The sequence below is a fragment of the Neoarius graeffei genome, chromosome 13 (genome assembly GCF_027579695.1).
Source record: "Neoarius graeffei isolate fNeoGra1 chromosome 13, fNeoGra1.pri, whole genome shotgun sequence".
In the NCBI taxonomy this organism is placed as follows: domain Eukaryota; kingdom Metazoa; phylum Chordata; class Actinopteri; order Siluriformes; family Ariidae; genus Neoarius; species Neoarius graeffei.
The window spans coordinates 58809214-58830488 of record NC_083581.1 but is presented as its reverse complement, the minus strand read 5'-3'; the positions used below and the strand labels follow the sequence as shown (position 1 = coordinate 58830488).

Genomic DNA, 21275 nt, shown 5'->3' with positions numbered 1-21275 from the left:
GAGGAAACCAGAGAATGCAGAGAAAACACACACATGGACAAGGAGAGAACAGACGAAACTCCTCACAGGCAGTTCGACAAGCTCGAACTGGGGACCCTGGAGCTTTGAGTTGGCTACCCACTGCACTGCCAATGATGTGACATTTAAAAGATTTTTTCCAAACCCAGATGATATTTACAGTGGTGCTTGAAAGTTTGTGAACCCTTTAGATTTTTCTATATTTCTGCATAAATATGAGCTAAAACATCATCAGATTTTCACACAAGTCCTAAAAGTAGATAAAGAGAACCCAGTTAAACAAATGAGACAAAAATATTATACTTGGTCATTTATTTATTGAGGAAAATGATCCAATATTACATATCTGTGAGTGGCAAAAGTATGTGAACCTCTAGGATCAGCAGTCAATTTGAAGGTGAAATTAGAGTCAGGTGTTTTCAATCAGTGGGATGACAATCAGGTGTGAGTGGGCAACCTGTTTTATTTAAAGAACAGGGATCTATCAAAGTCTGATCTTCACAACACATGTTTGTGGAAGTGCATCATGGCACGAACAAAGGAGATTTCTGAGGACCTCAGAAAAAGTGTTGGTGATGCTCATCAGGCTGGAAAAGGTTACAAAACTATCTCTAAAGAGTTTGGACTCCACCAATCCACAGTCAGACAGATTGTGTACAAATAGAGGAAATTCAAGACCATTGTTACCCTCCCCAGGAGTGGTCGACCAAGAAAGATCACTCCAAAAGCAAGGCGTGTAATAGTCGGCGAGGTCACAAAGGACCCCTGGGTAACTTCTAAGCAACTGAAGGCCTCTCTCACATTGGCTAATGTTAATGTTCATGAGTCCACCATCAGGAGAACACTGAACAACAATGGTGTGCATGGCAGGGTTGTAAGGAGAAAGCCACTGCTCTCCAAAAAGAGCATTGCTGCTCATCTGCAGTTTGCTAAAGATCATGTGGACAAGCCAGAAGGCTATTGGAAAAATGTTTTGTGGACGGATGAGAACAAAATAGAACTTTTTGGTTTAAATGAGAAGTGGTATGTTTGGAGAAAGGAAAACACTGCATTCCAGCATAAGAACTGTATCCCATCTGTGAAACATGGTGGTGGTAGTATGATAGTTTGGGCCTGTTTTGCTGCATCTGGGCCAGGACAGCTTGTCATCATTGATGGAACAATGAATTCTGAATTATACCAGCGAATTCTAAAGGAAAATGTCAGGACATCTGTCCATGAACTGAATCTCAAGAGAAGGTAGGTCATGCAGCAAGACAACGACCCTAAGCACACAAGTCGTTCTATCAAAGAATGGTTAAAGAAGAATAAAGTTAATGTTTTGGAATGGCCAAGTCAAAGTTCTGACCTTAATCCAATGGAAATGTTGTGGAAGGACCTGAAGCGCGCAGTTCATGTGAGGAAACCCACCAACATCCCAGAGTTGAAGTTGTTCTGTACAGAGGAATGATCTAAAATTCCTCCAAGCCGGTGTGCAGGACTGATCAACAGTTACTGGGAACGTTTAGTTGCAGTTATTGCTGCACAAGGGGGTCACACCAGATACTGAAAGCAAAGGTTCACATACTTTTGCCTCTCACAGATATGTAATATTGGATCATTTTCCTCAATAAATAAATTACCAAGTGTAATATTTTTGTCTCATTTGTTTAACTGGGTTCTCTTTATCTACTTTTAGGACTTGTGTGAAAATCTGATGATGTTTTAGGTCATATTTATGCAGAAATATAGAAAATTCTAAAGGGTTCACAAACTTTCAAGCACCACTGTACATAAATATGACAATATTTTAAACTGTTCTGTCCATACCGCCTTCAAACTTCCTCTACTTTTACTCTTGTTCAGTGGACAAATGCAGCAGCCCATGATACACATACAAGCTACAAGTCAATTCAGTTTTTTATTTTATCACTTTTAACAATAGACATTTTCACAAAGCAACTTTACAAAAATATACATTTTAAACATGTTAATTTATCCCAAATGACCAAGCCTGAGACGATGGTGGCAAGGAAAAACTCCCTGAAACGACATGAAGAAGAAACCTTGAGAGGAACCAGACTCAAAAGGGAACCCATCCTCATTTGGGTGTTAACACATAGCATGATTATAAATAACAAGTCATGACTATTTATCAATTAGTGCTGCTGAAAAATCCATAGAAAGTGAAAGTTGGGAATTAACAGAGCAGTTGTGGATTGCGCTCTCTGAGGACGCAATCTGTCATGGTGTCCACTTGTTTTAACCTGATGCTCAGGGCCTCTGGTGTCCTCCAATAGCAAAGCTCAATGCATGTGAGGACTAGCCCTCTGCATGCTCAGTACAGCATTCCACAAAAAAAGAAAGGACAGCTTAGCTGCTTAGTTATTAATATTCCAACACCTGGAATGTTTGTTGTAATGAATATTATTTTTCCTACTTTGCCCGAAAACCTGCCAGAGTGCTGCTCCGGCCAGATGCCAAGCTTCTTTTTCTGCTGTTATTGTAATGGGATAATTTGTCATTTGTTCACCTTTGGAGGGGCAGCACGGTGGTGTACACTGCAAAAAATGATCTCTTGTTGAGAGAAAATATCTTTAATATGGGTGAATTTATCTATTATTTCTTATTAGAAGTTTACTAGAACTCAAATATAAGATTATTTAGCTTACTTTGAGACGCTTTTACTAATTTCAAGCCTTAAATTTTCTTATTCTATTGGCAGATAATTTTGCTTCTTTCTAGAATTGAATGCTTAAAATGAGCAAAATTATCTGCCAATAGAATAAGAAAATTTAAGGCTTGAAATTAGTAAAAGCGTCTCAAAGTAAGCTAAATAATCTTATATTTGAGTTCTAGTAAACTTCTAATAAGAAATAATGGATAAATTCACACAAATTAAATATATTTTCTCTCAACAAGAGATCATTTTTTGCAGTGTAGTGGTTAGCACTGTCGCCTCATGGTAAGAAGGTCCTGGGTTCAAGTCCAGTGGCTGGTGAGGGCCTTTCTGTGTGGCGACTTGTCCAGGGTGTACCCTGCCTTTCGCCCATAGTCAGCTGGGATAGGCTCCAGCTTGCCTGCAACCCTGTAGAACAGGATAAGCGGCTACAGATAATGGATGGATAGATGGATGTTCACCTTTGGCTTGCAATCAGACAGGTGCCCTGGACAAGGCCATGCTGTGTGTATGCATGTAGTTATGAGTACAGAGGGTTATGATATTATTATATTCTAAAATAGTTATTTATTTACATGAATCAGTTTGATTTGAAAAAAAAAAAGTAGGTAAAGCTATGAAAACTCACTTCAAAGTCTCCTGTGAAGCGTAACATGCAAACAAGCAGACGGAAAATTTTGCTGAATATGTCATCAGAAACAGTGAGAGTGACAGAACATCCCTGTAAAGGTTATCTGATTGATATTCATGAGTAATCCAGTCGGAAACTGATCAGAAGAGAGAGAGCCTGACCGCTTTCCCGTGACTCAAAAAGCACCGACGTCCCGCGAGCAGAGACTGTACTCTGTTGTGCAAACTTTAACTTGCTGTTACTCCCAAAGTACTGAACAGATCTTAACGAGATGAATTTCTTTGGAAAGCAGAGATGATAAGCTTTTTAATGATAGTATTCACAATAGAAAATATTCAAGAGTTAAGCAATGACAGATTTGGAAACCTAGATGAGCATCTGCATGCACAATTTTCACAGCACGGCCAGTGAGCATCTGATATGCCTAATTATAGAGAATGTCAAAATTGTCCATCCATCCATCCGTCCATCTATCTCTTTGCATTTTTGACCCCAATATAATGCTCATGAGCTACTTTATATGTAGATTATGTTCTGTGTTTTTCTGTTCCGTTGGTTTTACTGTCTGGAGGTAAGGAATGCGTTGAAGCACAACAACAGGCTTCGAGATAACCTAGCATGCTTTTGATTACCTCCTGTCTAAAATGTACACATAGATGCATTATCACATTCCCTGCTCTGCCAGTCTGAACATGAGAAACTGTGTTATGGAATTGTTAAACACATCCTTTGTCAGAGGAAGCCTGTTGTGGAGCATGCATCACTGTCAAACGGCATGTCGGCATGATTCTCTGGTGTGTGTGGCCTATGAAGCCGAAGAAAATCCTTTAGACCACAAGCCTGTAATTATCCAATCTAAATTCACAGCAAATTACTGCAAAACACATCTTTTCACAGCACACACGTTTTTAACCGTGAAGGCATTTTCCGCTCTTTTATTATTATTATTTACTTATTGCACTTTACTCTCATCTTATTTCACCTCACTCTCAATCTCCTACTTGAGTTTAGATGAAACAGTTCGACACACACGTTGGCACCTGGGGCGTAGTGGTTAGCACTGTCTCCTCACAGCAAGAAGGTTCTGGGTTCCAGCCCAGTGGCTGATGGGGGCCTTTCTGTGTGGAGTTTGCATGTTCTCCCCGTGTCTGTGTGGGTTTCCTCCAGGTGCTCTGGTTTCCATCACAGTCCAAAAACATGCAGGTTAGGTTAATTGGTGGCTCTAAATTGACCGTAGGTGTGAATGTGAGTATGAATGGTTGTTTGTCTCTGTGTGTCAGCCCTGCGATGATCTGGCAACTTGTCCAGGGTGTACCCCGCCTCTCACCCATAGTCAGCTGGGATAGGCTCCTGTGACCCTGCACAGGATAAGTGGTTATGGATAATGGATGGATGGATGGATGGATGGATGGACATTGACACCCTCACTGAACTTTTCCATGGACATTAAAAAACCCATTAGTGCAGTATCAGCGACTTCAGCTTGTGGCAAAGGGGTTTTTATGCCTCCGCCACCTTAAGGTGCAGGAGGCTTTATGTTTTCGGGTTGTCTGTCTGTCCGTGCGTGCGTGCGTCCGTCCCGAAACCTTGTGAATACGATATCTCAAAGGCTAATGAAAGGAATTTCACCAAACTTTCACCATTTGTGCGCTTTGGGACAAACATGAACTGATTAGATTTTGAGGTTAAAAGGTCACAGGTGGGGCGGCACAGTGGTGTAGTGGTTAGCGCTGTCGCCTCACAGCAAGAAGGTCCGGGTTCGAGCCCCGTGGCCGACGAGACGAGAGCCTTTCTGTATGGAGTTTGCATGTTCTCCTCGTGGTGAACCTCTGGGTGCGCCGGTTTCCCCCACAGTCCAAAGACATGTAGGTTAGGTTAACTGGTGACTCTAAATTGAGCGTAGGTGTGAATGTGAGTGTGAATGGTTGTCTGTGTCTATGTGTCAGCCCTGTGATGACCTGGCGACTTGTCCAGGGTGTACCCCGCCTTTCGCCCGTAGTCAGCTGGGATAGGCTCCAGCTTGCTTGCGACCCTGTAGAACAGGATAAAGCGGCTACAGATAATGAGATGAGATGAGAAGGTCACAGGTCAAGATTACTGTGAGGTCAAATGTCCATCCCCAAACCTTGTGAACACCATATCTCAAAGACTAATGAAAGGAATTTCACCAAACTTTCACCATTTGTGCACTTTGGGACAAAGATGAAATGATTAGATTTTGAGATCAAACGGTCTAAGGTCAAGGTCACTGTGAGGTCAAATGTCGTCTGTCCGAAAACCTTGTGAACACAATATCTCCAAGGCAAATGAAAGGAATTTCACCAAATTTTCACCATTTGTGCATTTGGGGACAAACATTAACTGATTAGATTTTGAGGTTAAAAGGTCACAGGTCAAGATTACTGTGAGGTCAAATGTCCATCCCCAAATCACAACTTAATAAGGCGTGTAGTCTACCAGGCGGAGGCATCCCCATCGACGCCTTTGGCGTCGAGTTCTATCTAGTTTTTTCTTTACATTTTTTTTAACATTGTCTGCATTAGAGATGAGTGGAAGAAGGAGAAGGGGGAACAAAGGAGAGTTCAGATTCAGTGTAATGTCCTCACGTCTGCACCTCGTGCCCCAATGACTCACAGGTATTCATGCTAACCAGGCCCTTTTCTGCCCTGCTGCTTTCACGACTGTTTGCTCAGGGAGAGTACAATGTGTGCATTGCTGCATTCCAAAGGTCAGAGATTTTTATTTGAGCATTATGGGTTTATTGTAGCCTGAGGCACTGAGAGTTAAACCTGGGGCTCTTTTTGTTCACTACCTTATAAGCTGAACTTTAGTTTCACACCGTGCCTTACTGTTATCCAGTGGAATCTGTGGAATGTCTTCCGGCTAGATTGATACCTGAGAATGGGCCGGGTCTCGCCTTCCAGGTATATTTGTAACACATGAACATGGGTTATGAAATCATTTACCACGTGTTTGTGTACTGTATGTTTGACTGCATGTGTATGTGTATGACAAAAGAATGTTTGTCACTCATGGTGTATACCTCAGGTATTCAGCTAAAATTTGTCCAGTTACATAAAATTTCTTGTTTGCAGAAGTCCAAATAAGCAACTATTAACTAAAAACTGGTACAACAGTTACCTTTTAATGCTTAACCATTAATGGCAATGAATAACAATTTGAAGAGGTTGTGATTTGTTTCACACTGCCACTTCGTTTTACCACTTTTGCTTAGCACCATGGACTCTGAACAGATGAGGTGCATCTATTGTGAAGTTGACTGGGTGAGAATAAATTTTATTTTAAATTGACTTTAACCTCTCAACTACATTTTTTTTCAACTTTTTGTTTTGTCTTCAGTGCACGTATCAGACCAGAAAATGCAAATAAAATGAAAAGTCTTTGATAATTCTCCCTTTTCTTACATAATGTCATTTGCCCTGTAGCTAGCCTCTGGTCCCACGAGCTGTCTGTCTTTAATAATTTACATAAATGCATGCGATTAGATGAACTGCACCAGAGGGCTTGCTATAGAAGCTGGGGTGCCTTGTGCTTAGAAAACAAAAGTTGATGAACGACAGTCAAGTTTTCCTTTCACATGTACAGTATGTATTCATTAATTGAAATGCATTTCCATTCCGATGAAATACTTTGCCGGGTTTGTATCCTGAGAGCACTCCATCAGTTCATGATCCCTGCCTTATACATTTACTATAATAACCCTTAATAAGAGTAAAGCATCATAATTGCAGCAAAAGCACCAAGTATCTATCTTGAATCTTTAGTTAATTTATCAGCAAGTTCTTGGTCAGGGTATTAGATTAGCTCTGCTCATGATGAAGCTCTACCTGGGGTTTTAGATTTGTCCGAACCCTTTCGGTGAGAGACAACAATGAAATGTCTCTTATTCAGTTATCCTAAATGTTTGCCAGTATTTTTCATATAATTCCTTTTCCATCTACCCTATTATCTTTGCTCAAGATAAGGCTGTTTGATAAATCAGTTCAGTTTGTTAACAGTTGCAAATACCTGAGCTATGCTAGTATTACTGAGCAGTGTGTATCCAGTGCCTTACCATTGCACTGGGTTTGTGGAACATTGTCAGTTATTGTGGAGTCGTTTTTGTGGAAGAATGCGATACCGTCACCTGGGTGGAACCAGTAACATCGACTATGCATTGTGTGCTGTATTGTGTCATCTCCCTGAAGCAGCTCACCTTCTGTACATTGCTAAAAGTATTAGTCAGTGATCTCGCTCACTATTCAATAGCCATGTTTTCTGTGTAGAAAGTGGAAAATATGGACTCTGGGCTACAATCTGACTACAAAACTTAATGAATCTACAAATATAGTACAAAATCCTTTCAGTGAAATATGAGTGCTTCCTGAAACAAGAATCTAAACCAAAGGCCAAATTATCAGAAAAGCCACGAGTTTGAAAACTCCAAGAGCAAGTACAGGACTTGTGACATAGTTAAAGTAGATATTGTAAGAAGATTTAAGTGAAGATTGACCAAGCAATCTGACGAAGAGTATCCAAAACCTGATCAGAACTTGCAAAAGAGATTGGGTTCAAATTCAGAAAGGATGCTGCAGACTTATATTTTGTTCAAATAGCTTAATATACACTATTTAGACATTTTTGTTACTTCTGAATCTTCTGAAACCGTAATCTGTGAAAATTAAAGCTAGATGGCCTTTCGATTTCATAAAATCGGTGAAATTTAGTTCCCTCTGAAATTTGGTCATTGTGATATATATATTTCTGTAATATCAAAAAAAAAAAAACCAGGCCATTCTGTGGCTGGGAAGTTATTTAATTTGAGGGGATTCCCTAGCAAATAATGTGCATGAAATTGCTCGCTTCACGCAGTCAAGCAGACAGAAGAAGTCCATCCCTGTGTCGGAAATCATTCCCTACTCACTATATAGGGCACTATATAGTGGGGACGCCATTTTGTACCGCTGTCCGAAACCTTAGTGAGGATTATTTACCCCCTATATAGTGCACTCAAAGTATCCCACAAGGCATCACGAAAAGTTGTGTACAACCGATGGTCACTAACCAAAGCAATATATCCCATCATGCATTGTGGTTGCGCTGAAAGAAATCAAATTAAAAATCTCAAATTTGATTTACTAAAAGGCAGCGGCAAAGAAGAAAGTATTCAGCCTTGATTTAAAAAAAAATTTTGAAAGATGCAGGTACTTTGCATTGATTAATGTGGGAAATACGCTCAGTATAATATGTATTTATCACAAAAATACATGCAAGGTATTTATTATTTTGAAAACCCACCAGCTATCTGATCTGGCACGTTTTAATTGTGCGACAGTCATGACGTAAATGCCAGCTCAACGGACTAGTGTCCGAAAGTGTTTTTTCATTTTACCAATGAGCTCACTATATAGTCCTCTATCTAGTAATTCCCTATATAGGGAGTAGTGAACAAGTGAGTGATTTCGGACACAGGGCATGTGTGCATGTGCAGGTTTAACAACTTCTTCTTCTTTTGGACTTTACGGTAGCTGGCATCCACAGTGTTGCATTACTGCTATCTACAGGTTTACCTTTGACCGTGCGCTGACAGTTACATCATTCTGTCACTAAACAAACAGCTGATCACACCGAGGTGCTCGCTGACCGCCGATATTTATTAGTTTGGTCCTGCGTTTCCTTTCCTTCGCAACATAACGTCTTTTCTCATTTTCCGTTACTGTAATCAGTCTTTCACGTTTCATTCGCACATTCATGTCCTCCATTTGTCTCTTCTGTTTCAAATTTGTATCCCGCAATGCTTTGCGTGAACGGGGAAAGTCCAGCACGTGATGCATGACATAGTATCTTGAATTGGGTCATGGTGAAGCAGGAAAAAATAGCAGAGAATTTAGGGCCACGTGGCCTTAAATTAATTAATTATTCTATTTTTAAAACCTAATAAAATTGGAAGTCTGTGATTTGAATTCCGTAGCTTTCGGCCCACTAAACAAAAATAATTGGGTGTCGGGGAAAATTCTTTTAATGACCTGCACTTGAAAAATCTGAAAGGCAGTCTAGCTTTAACATACCAAATGTGTTGTAGCTTTAAATGTAATATTTGTCTGAATTTTTTGCTAAAGGTATGCAAATCTATTCACTTAACTGTAGTTGTATTTACACATTTTAAAACATCACAAATTTGTTTGATTAAACAACTATCCACCTTCGTCCTCATACCGTACATGAGCTCACAGATGGCCTCAATTGTCTAGTGTCACTGTGATTGGCAGTATGCCGTCCTTCTCACCTAGAGAGCACGGCCAGTTTTGCTCCCTTGGCTCGTGGATGGCTGAGGCATCATCGGGATTTGATTTCGCTATCTTGTAACAATAAGACATACGCTTATGTTGTTTTTCTTTTTTTCTAAGCATGCAGTGCATTTCTTGATGAAAGGCATTTTAATATATATGATTTAATGCATAATGGCTTATGCATATGTGAATGGTTTGTTTTTCCTCTCTGTAGCTGTCTACACTTTGGCACAAGAGCTGCCATCAGGCCCACATGGCTGCACAGATGGAAGCTGTTATCCAGCTACAGGGAACCTCCTCATCGGGCGAGCTGTTAACCTGACCAGCACCTCCACCTGTGGCTTGGAAACACCTGAGCAATACTACATTGTTAGCCACCTGCAGGTAACCTGTATTGTTAGCCACCTGCAGTCTCACCTGGAGTCCATTAAAAATATTCACACACATGTACCTTAAAGTCCTCACAAAAGAGTGTGTTGTCTGATTTATCTTTCTTTCTTTCTTTTTATGCTTTCTCTTTTGCTTTCTCTCCTTTTACTGAATATGCTCTCCTGTTTTCTGTACAATGTGATCTGATCTCATTCTTTGTACACAATGTAGCCCCCTTTCATCCTTGTCCTCGTACTTTATACTCCTTCATGCATGGTCTTGCCTCGAGTGTGATATTATCGTCTGGTGTGCTTACTGGAAATGTTTATTTCATCTCAGTTTACAGGGTATTCTTAGAAAGCACATTTTTCATTTCCACTCTGAAAAAAAGACAGGCACCAGGTACACTTTTTACACCTTAGTATATTTCTTATACCTAGACTGCTGTATAGGGCAGCACGGTGGTGTAGTGGTTAGCGCTGTCGCCTCACAGCAAGAAGGTCCGGGTTTGAGCCCCGTGGCTGACGAGAACCTTTCTGTGTGGAGTTTGCATGTTCTCCCCGTGTCCGCGTGGGTTTCCTCCGGGTGCTCCGGTTTCCCCCACAGTCCAAAGACATGCAGGTTAGGTTAACTGGTGACTCTAAATTGACCATAGGTGTGAATGTGAGTGTGAATGGTTGTCTGTGTCTATTGCCGCTTTTCCACTACAAACGCGGCTGAGTCGGGCTGAGCCGTGCCGTGCTGAGTTGGGCTGAGTCGAGCTGAGCGGGGCTGTTGGAGTTGCATTTCGACTACAACCGCGCTGAACCGTGCTGGCTGGAAGTGGGTGGACACATTGGGTGGAGTTAGCAAAAGTGGGTGGACGTCACGTGATGTCGTTAAGCAGTGCAAACAGTGACATCAGTGAGCTTTTAAGCGGTAGTCTCACGACCCGAATAGTAAACAATAAACATGGAGGACATGGAGTCGTTAGTGTTGCTGGTCTTGGTTCTGTGGCTTGTTGTCACCGACAACGCCAACAGATACTGGCAAGAGCGTATAGATGAGGCGAGGCGCATAAGGCTTCAGAAATTCTCGTAATTCGTAATTCTTCTCCTTCCGGGTTTGCAGTGTTTACAGATCCCAGCGTGCTCGCGGGGCGTGTGTGGGCATGTGAGGACACTCCTCCTCACCAATCAGTGCACAGGGGAGTGTCTGCTCACGTCCCCAGCCTCACTCGGCTCGCTTTGGCTCGCTTCAGCCCCACTCCAAAACCGTGCGAGTTTTAGGGGCTAAGCAGGGCTGAAGCGAGCTGAGTCGTGCTGTTTTTTGGTAGTCAAAACACGAGCCGTGTCGGGCTGAAGTGAGCTGAAGCGAGCTGAAGTGAGCTGAAAAAGGGTAGTGGAAAAGGGCCATATGTGTCAGCCCTGTGATGACCTGGCGACTTGTCCAGGGTGTACCCCGCCTTTCGCCCGTAGTCAGCTGGGATAGGCTCCAGCTTGCCTGCGACCCTGTAGAACAGGATAAAGCGGCTAGAGTTAATGAGATGAGAATGCTGTATATTGTATCCTGACATACTACAGCTTTACTCTAAGAGGTAATCATGGTCCAGTTATGTACTTTAGTGTACTACAGTGCTGTTGAATTCTCAAATCAAAGACTGGTGATTTAATTTTCCATCACATACCGGAACACTAGGAATATCAACACGACTGAGCTGGCCAGCTTACTACGTTCACAGCTTTCAGTGCAACCACTCAGTTCATGCTCTGATGACCTAGTGTTTTCCTATAACTCAACCCTCACCAGCACATTGAATCAGCTTGCTCCCCTGAAAACCCGCACTGTCTCCTTTTCACACTCAGCTCCTTGGTATACATCTGAGCTGAGGGCAATGAAGGCTGCTGGCCGAAGGCTTGAGCGGCTCAGTAAAAAGACTCGGCTCACTGTCCATGCACAAGCTTTTAAAGACCATGTTCTGGCTTGCAAGGAGGCCCTAAACAAGGCTAAGTCCTTGTATTACTCCATTGTCATTGCGAGAGTTCAGAACAACCCCAGAGTCCTGTTTTCCACTGTACATAAAATCTTCCAACCATCTAAATCCTTCCCACTTACTCCCTCAGCAGATCTCTGCTTTGACTTTCTAAATTATTTTGGAAATAAAATCAGTACCATCTACAGGCAGCTCCAGTCGCTCTCTTCTCCCACTCCGAGGGACGGTCCATCTCTGCCTGCACCGCCCCATTTCAAATCTACCATTCATTTCTAAACTGCTAGAACGTACTGTGGCCTCCCAGCTTCAAGACCACTTAACATCATGCAGCTTGTGGGAGGAGCTTCAATCTGGCTTTAGGGCCAAGCACAGCACTGAAACGGCCCTAGTCAAGGTCGTAAATGACCTGCTGATTGCTGCTGACTCAGGCCAGTTCAGCATCCTCCTACTGCTGGATCTAACAGCTGCATTTGAGGTGGTGTTTACATTAGACCGTATCGTTTTCGTTGCGGATGCACTGTCTGTGCACATTAAAACGCCGGGAAACGACTCCACAGGTGGAACAATTTGAATCCGCCAGGGCCCACGTATTCAACCCAGTACTTATCTGATCCGGTGCTGTGTAAACATTGAGGAACGAGGATACGCAGTGCTGAGCTCTAGCTGACGTCGTCATTGGACAACGTCACTGTGACATCCACCTTCCTGATTCGCTGGCGTTGGTCATGCCACGTTGGTCATGTGACGCGACTGCTGAAAAACGGCGCGGACTTCACTTCCTGCTATTTGTGTGTGTACGCGAATCGTTTTAAAAACGTTAATCTGATGATCCGCTGATTCGAAATAATGTAAACAGGGCCTGACACTGTCTGCCACAGCACTCTATTCACACGGCTGGAATCACTCCTGGGCGTCACTGGCACTGCACTTTCCTGGTTTAGGTCATATCTCACAGGAAAGGAACAGTTTGTCTCCATTGGTGATTTCCGTTCCCCTAGTGCACGCCTCCCACATGGTGTTCCACAAGGTTCTGTCCTAGGTCCCTTGCTTTTCATTATCTATATCCTTCCCCTGGGTCACATCCTCCGTCAGCATGGCCTATACTTCCACTGCTATGCTGATGACACACAAATTTATATTCATACTAAACCCTCTCATCCACTCCCCCTCTCACAATTGTCCACCTGCCTGTCTGATATTAGTAACTGGATGACACACAATTTTCTCAAACTCGACCATAACAAGACCGAAGCCATAGTCATTGCCACTCCAACGCTGCTGAAGAAGTTAAATCTTGCGCAGTTCTCCATTCCAGGTTACTTCACCACCATCTCCTCTGAAGTGAAAAACCTGGGCATCATCATTGACTCAGCTCTCTCTTTTGATTCACACATAAAACGCATCACTAAAACAGCATTTTTTCATCTCAAAACTATCTCCAAACTCTGCCCCTCACTTAGCCTCCCCACTGCAGAGACCCTAATTCATGCCTTCATCACCTCCAGACTTGATTACTGCAATGCCCTGCTCATTGGGCTTCCAAGTAAATCAATAAACAGACTACAACATATCCAAAACTCTGCAGCTAGACTCCTCACCCATACTAGACCTTGGCATCACATCACACCCATCCTCCATCAGCTACACTGGCTTCCTGTTAAATTTCGCATTCATTTCAAAATTCTCCTCCTTGTTTACAAGGCCCAGCACAACCTAGCACCCACCTACCTCTCTAGTCTTCTCACTCCATACTTACCCAACCGAAATTTACGCTCCTCTGATACACTCCTTCTCACCACCCCCTCCACAAATCTCCGATCTATGGGTGATAGGGCTTTTAGTGTGGCTGGCCCCAAACTCTGGAACAGCCTCCCACTTTCATTGCGTCAATGCACCTCCCTTTCATCTTTTAAAACCATGCTCAAAACTTATCTTTTACCCTTGCTTTCTCATCATAATGCTGAACGATTGAGGTTATTATTTTTATTAATAATTTTTATTTTATTATTATTTTTAATTGTATTGCTGCATCATCTGTGTTTTTTTACTTTGTTGTTGATTCTGTGTCATGCTTCTGTGCCTTTTAACTAGTTCTACTTTTGACTTTTACTTACAATTCTTACAGTCTTTGTAAAGTGTCCTTGGGTATCTTGAAAGGCGCTCCAAATAAAATTTATTATTATTATTAATCATGGTCCAGTTATGTACTTTAGTGTACTACAGTGCTGTTGAATTCTCAAATCAAAGACTGGTGATTTAATTTTCTAGAACAGCACAGCTGTGACGGTAGTTCCAGCTGTAACATCAAATCAAAGTCCTTCCCACGCCGTGTGGTGCATAGGGTGGTGCTGATCTCCATTTCGTAGCCCTCGGCCTCTTGCCTATTACATAGCTAGGGTTACAGTGGGGGGCTAGTCCTCTGGCAACCGCGAGAGTTTGACTCCCCACTAGCATCTGTATTGCAGCGTGCCTTGCCAGATGGCAGTAGGTACCATTTTTATGATGGTCTTTGGTATGACCCAACCGTGAGTAGAACTCCCGATCTTCCGATCAAGAGGCGGACACGCTAACCACTAGGCCAACTTGCGGTCCTGGCTGTAACAGCAATGATTAATATTAATGTGCTCATTTTAGCATGTTATCGTTTCTATAATAACAGCATATATCACAAGTAATTGGCTATATCAGCCATTTGCCAAAGGAGGCACATGTACTACAGTGGGATTTTGCTGGGATGTGGTACAAGGTCATCATTATGTCAGCAAGATCAACTCCTCCCATATAGACATTGTATTGTGACACAATGTCATGGTAATATCTCCATCCAAATATCACCACTTTTCACTGCCCAAACAAACTGGCACATGGTAACACCACTTTTCACTGCTCCAGGTGCGGCCTGTCAACCAACTGTCATCTCGCTTGTGTTTCACGCTTCCGGAACCATCTCCTCCTTTCTCACATCGACATTGAGAATATCTTATTGTTTGGTTCAGTGCTCATTGCTCACGTGTGTGTGTGTGTGTGTGTGTGTGTGTGTGTGTGTGTGTGTGTTCACTGCTTCAGATTGGTTAATTTGATGAGGAATTTCATAAGTGTGTGTGATGAATAAAGTTCTTTCTTTCTTTCTTTCTTTCTTTCTTTCTTTCTTTCTTTCTTTCTTTCTTTCTTTCTTTCTTTCTTTCTCAATATCTTCTCTACCGTTTGCCATCATATCTCCTTTGTTCCTTAATTACTGAATGACATTAACAAATTAAAGGACTTACCTGTGAGCCGTTTAAAGATTAAGAAATCATGTCAGAAAAGCTTTAATGGGGGGTTTTAATTTTAGTCACATTTGGCAGTAAAAAAGTAGGTCCTTTCTAGGTCATAAGTCAAATCTGTGACCCCAAATTCCCTATTTGGACATGCGTCTGTAAGCTGTGTAAAATCATAGAGTTAGCATTAGTTAGAAGTTATTTTCTGTTACTCAGAATTTCTAAACGGGGTTGGTTGACTTTAGATGACGCCTTATATGAATGTTTCTTTCCATGTGTGTCTGTCTGTGTATGGGGCCTGTAGGCACAAGCTTACTACAATGGAGATTTCCATCTGTTTGGTTTATTAGAATGATGAAAGCAGGGTTAAGAACAGAAAGTGCGGTTTATTGGAGAGCCCTCTCATTAGTGCTGTCATGCTGTGAACAGCAGCAAAAAGCAAAGAATGATTGTAAAAGGCGATATACACCCACCAGCCATTTTAATAGGAACTTGTTCTTGATTCTAAGATTCCTGTTCTTGGCTGGCAGGAGCGGAACCCAATGTGGTCTTCTGCTGTTGCATGCTGAGATGCTTTTCTGCTCACCATGGTTGTAAAGAGTTGCTATGACTTGCTATATCCTTCCTGGCAGCTCGAACCAATCTGGCCATTTTCCTCTGGCCTCTCTTATCAACAAGGCGTTTCCACTTGCTATCGCTCACTCGGTGTTTTTTGTTTTTCGCACCATTCTGTATAAACTCTAGACTCTAGAGTTGTGTATGAAAACCCAAGGAGATCAGCAGTTTCTGAAATACACAAACCAGTCCATCTGGCACAAACACCCATGCCACAGTGAAAGTCACACTTTGAGATCACAATTTTTCCCATTTTGATGTTTGAGCATTAACTGAAGCTCTTGATTTGTATCTGCATGATTTTATACATTGTGCTGCTGTCAAGGGATTGGCTGATTAGAGGACTGCATAAAACAGCAAGTGTATGGGTGTTCCTAATAAAGTGGCTGGTGAGTGTACCATCTGTGTAGTATTGAAAAGCACTTGAAAACAAAATCCAGGGTGAGGATTAGTCCCACTGTTTCAGTACCTCTAACCCATGAAGCTTTTCATAGGCAGGTCGCTGCTGGAGATTTCGTTTCCCCAGACAACAACCCAGTTTAGACAAAGTGATCTGGCTTTATTCCATTGAAGCTCTCTGCTTGGCTCAGGACTTGGACTCTGTGGGCCAAACTGGGCCCAGTTCCTGCACTCCCATCCTATTAAGACGTTTTTGTCAGACTCTGACCTGCATTTCTTGTATCCTCTGGCAATGAACTTGGTTTCCAACCAGTAGGGTTTAACTAATGTCAATGCAGTATTAACTTTTAATTAGTCAAGTCAAGTTTATTTTTATAGCACTTTTAAACAACAGCCATTGTCGCAAAACAGCTTTACAGAAAATTAAAGATTTTAAACATGAGCTAATTTTATCCCTAATCTATCCCCAATGAGCAAGCCCGTGGAGACGGTGGCAAAGAAAAGCTCCCTCAGACAACATGAGGAAGAAACCTCGAGAGGAACCAGACTCAAAAAGGAATCCATGCTCACTGGGGTGAGGATTTTTACAATTATACAAAAAAAATATACAAATGTTTTAAGAGAATATGAGCATCTGGATTGTTGATGTCTTCAATTTTTTTCCCACTGTAGGAGTTAGAGAAGTACTTTATGTGTGATTCTCGAAGACCCTATGACCCCGACCATCACAAAATGAGCCATCGTGTGGAAAACACCATCTACCTGAGGGATAGTAGAGGAGACTTCACATGGTGGCAGTCCGTAAATGGTTAGTATGAAGACAGTGTGTGTGCACACAGGAAACACTATTCTTAAATGCAACTTAATTTTGGTCCAACCCTTCTAATTTATTCTACAATAGTACTGTAACAGGCTACAGGGCCTATCAAGGGTTCAGTGTATGATTTTAAATACTTTAACTTTCTTAGGAGTTCCTGTTTGGAACCTTTTATGAAAGAAAAATGCATCTATTTTCAGGGTCTGCCAAGAATCTTTAAAGCTAGACGGCCTTTCAATTTCATAAAATCTGTGAAATTTAGTTCCCTCTGAAATTTGGTCATTGTGATATGTTTATTTCTGTAATATCTCAAAAAAACAACAACAACAACAGGCCATTCTGCAGCTGGGACGTTATTTAATTTGAGGGGGTTCCCAAGCAAATAATGTGCATGAAATCGGTCACTTTGCGCAGTCAGGCAGACAGAGGAAGGCCGTGCGCGCATGTGCAGGTTTACCTTCTTCTTTTGGGTTTTACGGCAGCTGGCATCCAGTGTTGCATTACTGCCATCTACAGGTTTAGCTTGACCGTGCACTGACAGTTACATCAGTTTGTCGCTAAACGAGCAGCTGATAACACCGAGGTGCTCGCTGACCGCCGATATTTATTAGTTTGGTCCTGCGTTTCCTTTCCTTCGCAACATAACGTTTTTTCTTCTCGCTTTCCATTACTGTAATCGGTCTTTCACATTTAATTCGCATACTCGCATCTTCTGTTTCAAATTTGTATCCCACAATGCCTTGCACGAACGGGGGAAGCCCACCACGTGATGCATGACGTAGTATCTTGAATCGGGTCATGGTGAAGCAGGAAAAAATAGCAGAGAATTTTGGGCCACGTGGCCCTAAATTCATTAATTGTTCTATTTTAAAAACCTAATAAAATTGGAAGTCTGTGATTCGAATTCAGTAGCTTTCGGTCCACTAAACAAAAATAATTGGGTGTTGGGGAAAATTCTTTTAACGACCTATACTTGAAAAATCTGAAAGGCAGTCTACCTTTAAGGATTAGACAGTCTAAAAAGTGATATACTAATGCTCCTATCTTCCTAGCAGCAGGAGTTAATATGCTCTTTGTTACTCACATTTATTCGTTCTCGCCACATGAAAACTAAGCTTGACTTTCTGATGGAGGACAAACGTGAGCCACGTTTGAGTCACAGCGCACCAATGGCAAAGCGCTGCTTTTATTTTCGACTGTCCATTCACATAAACACTGTGTCTTTGTTTGTCGGTGTGTATGAAAGTGACTGTGAATTTCCTCATTATCTCTATTTTCTTGCTCCTAGGAGAGGAGCAGGTTAGCATCAGACTTAATCTGGAGACAGAGTTCCACTTCACTCATCTCATCATGAAGTTTAAGGTGTGTAGTCATGGTGTTGATTAATTTTCTGTAATGTCTGTTCATTTTCTATAATGTCTCTGATAGTACTGCTGGCTACAGGGTTTATATTAATGCATTTCTTCTCATATATTAACGTTTCTATAGTAGCAGCTCATTCACAGGGACCTGCATGGTGGACACTCCACTTAATCTCAGACGAGCAATAAACAGAGTTAAAATTGTGTAGTTATTTCACAAAGATGAATCACAAAGATTATTAGGAGACATGTCTGAAAGGAGAGGACTATTTATCATTTATGGATATCAGGTTTCAGGCTTTGTAACATCAGTATGTTTTCTGTAATCTGGAACTTTCACCACATGAAAGTTTCAGAACTTTGGACTTTGCGCTTTCTGCATTTTTAATAACGTCATGCCACTTTTTTTTTTTTGTATTAATGTCAGGAGAGAGAGAAAAAAAAATCAGTCGTTCCCGAACCAGCGTATAACTGCTATAATATCAGGGAACTAACTTGTTTCATAGACTTTCCACAACACTTAAATGTAACAATAAACTGACAAAAAAAAGAATAATTCTAAAACGGTGTAGTTATCAGCAAATTATGATATCTCATCTCATTATCTGTAGCCGCTTTATCCTGTTCTACAGGGTCGCAGGCAAGCTGGAGCCTATCCCAGCTGACTACGGGCGAAAGGCGGGGTACACCCTGGACAAGTCGCCAGGTCATCACAGGGCTGACACATAGACACAGACAACCATTCACACTCACATTCACACCTACGGTCAATTTAGAGTCACCAGTTAACCTAACCTGCATGTCTTTGGACTGTGGGGGAAACCGGAGCACCCGGAGGAAACCCACGCGGACACGGGGAGAACATGCGCACAGAAAGGCCCTCGCCGGCCACGGGGCTCGAACCCGGACCTTCTTGCTGTGAGGCGACAGCGCTAACCACTACACCACCGTGCCGCCCCAAATTATGATGCAAGAAGAATAAAACACTTTGGGAAGTGATGTTCATATAACAACACCCCCCATCATGTTTTATTACTTACTTAATCAGAATGTGGTTTGGTCAAAGGCTCTCTTTGTTTCTGTCCAGACATTTAGGCCTGCAGGCATGTTGATTGAGCGCTCTGTGGATTTCGGGCGTTCGTGGAAGCCGTGCCGCTATTTTGCCCACAACTGCACAGGAACCTTTCCTGGAGTGCGTACCCAGCCTTTGCGGTTCATCGATGATGTAATCTGTGACCAGCGCTATTCTGACATTGAGCCATCCACAGAAGGAGAGGTGAGGATGCACTGAAGTAAATTTGACAGTTTTATATCCTGATTTTCCGAATCATAATAATTCTAAATTGTAGATACTATGTTAAATAGAAAATCTCCATATGGTTTGTTTCAGGTCATTTTCAAAGTGCTTGATCCTGCAATTCCTGTCAGTAATCCTTATAGTCCTAATATTCAAGGTGACCACAATGTATTGCTGATCTGTATGAAACAGAATAAATGCTTACTCACCAGGTTGGCATTCAGTGCACGGATAATAATAGTGTCGCTTGTTTTTCATGTGTAGACCTGCTACGAATCACTAACCTGAGGATTAACTTCACTAAACTCCATACTCTGGGGGATAACCAACTGGATCGGCGCCCTGATGTGCTACAGAAGTATTATTACTCTGTGTATGAGCTGGTGGTGCGTGGCAGCTGCTTCTGCTATGGCCATGCCTCTGAGTGTGCCCCAATCCCAGGAGTTCACTCTCGGGACCATGGCATGGTGGGTTGGCACTGTTTTTGCTAAATCAGAGAGGTCATGATATTTAGTCTCATGACTGCAAACATCGATGCATTCACACAAAGCACATGAGGTTTCGGTTTTTATCAGTTATAGCTGAATTAGATCAATTTTTAATGAAATTGGATTGAATAATTGTTGGGACATTTTCTTGACAGAATGTTTAATGAGGCTCTCTTGTGATTGGTCAGATTCACGGGCGCTGTGTGTGCAAGCATAACACTATGGGTCTGAACTGTGAGCGCTGTAGGGATTTCTATCATGATCTGCCCTGGAAACCAGCCGAGGCAAATAACCCACACACTTGTAGAGGTAAGACACACACATCCACATGTATTTGCATGCACAGTTAATTTTCTGAGTCTCCATAACAAAGAAATCTGCTTTTTTAATTCCCCCGGCATATAATGCGGGGGGATATAGATATCGCGCTCTCTCTCTCTGTCTGTCTGTCTGTCTGTAAACATTTTAGTTTCCGGAGCGTAACTCAAAAACTACTAGGATTTTGTTTTATTTTTTCACAAAACTTGACCGTTATGTTAAGTGACTACAGGAGTTGTGCCTTTTGACATTTTGGGATTTCTGCCCATAGTCAGCCGGGATAGGCTCCAGCTTGCCCGCGACCCTGTAGAACAGGATAAGCGGCTACAGATAATGGATGGATATGATTTTTATTTTTTCCATATTTCCATGGCAACCAATTCAATTTAGAAAAATTTGGAGTGGGGTTTCATATGGGGGCCGGAGGGATATGTCTTCTCCTGATGACTCTTGTTTTGTTGCTTAAACCAGAGTGCAACTGTAATGGCCACTCCAACAAGTGTCACTTTGATATGGAGGTGTATCTGGTCACTGGGAACGTCAGTGGAGGTGTATGTGATGACTGTCTTCACAACACCATGGGCCGCAACTGTGAAACCTGTAAACCCTTCTTCTACCAGGACCCGGCAAGAGATATCCGAGACCCCTACATCTGTGTTCGTAAGTCTGCTACTGTTCAGTTCTTTCTATATGATCTTTGATTTATGTAATTCCTAGAAAGACTTTATTCATGCAATCGTGTTATTCAAGCAGCTGTTTCATTAAGTGTATATGTATGTTGGAA

General features: G+C 42.1%; 1 protein-coding gene across 2 annotated transcripts in view; it reads left to right on the top strand.

Moving 5' to 3' along the window:
- The window catches only part of lamb2l (laminin, beta 2-like), an 86900-nt gene that overhangs the window by 23797 nt on the left and 41828 nt on the right, over positions 1 to 21275 (top strand). For both annotated transcript variants that reach the window (XM_060938188.1, XM_060938187.1), the window contains 9 exons: positions 9813 to 9982; positions 16689 to 16784; positions 16883 to 17018; positions 18316 to 18389; positions 19476 to 19664; positions 19779 to 19842; positions 19950 to 20152; positions 20362 to 20482; positions 20963 to 21151. In XM_060938188.1, the coding sequence (XP_060794171.1) occupies positions 9813 to 9982; positions 16689 to 16784; positions 16883 to 17018; positions 18316 to 18389; positions 19476 to 19664; positions 19779 to 19842; positions 19950 to 20152; positions 20362 to 20482; positions 20963 to 21151 (1242 nt within the window). The remainder of the gene's footprint in view (positions 1 to 9812; positions 9983 to 16688; positions 16785 to 16882; positions 17019 to 18315; positions 18390 to 19475; positions 19665 to 19778; positions 19843 to 19949; positions 20153 to 20361; positions 20483 to 20962; positions 21152 to 21275) is intronic.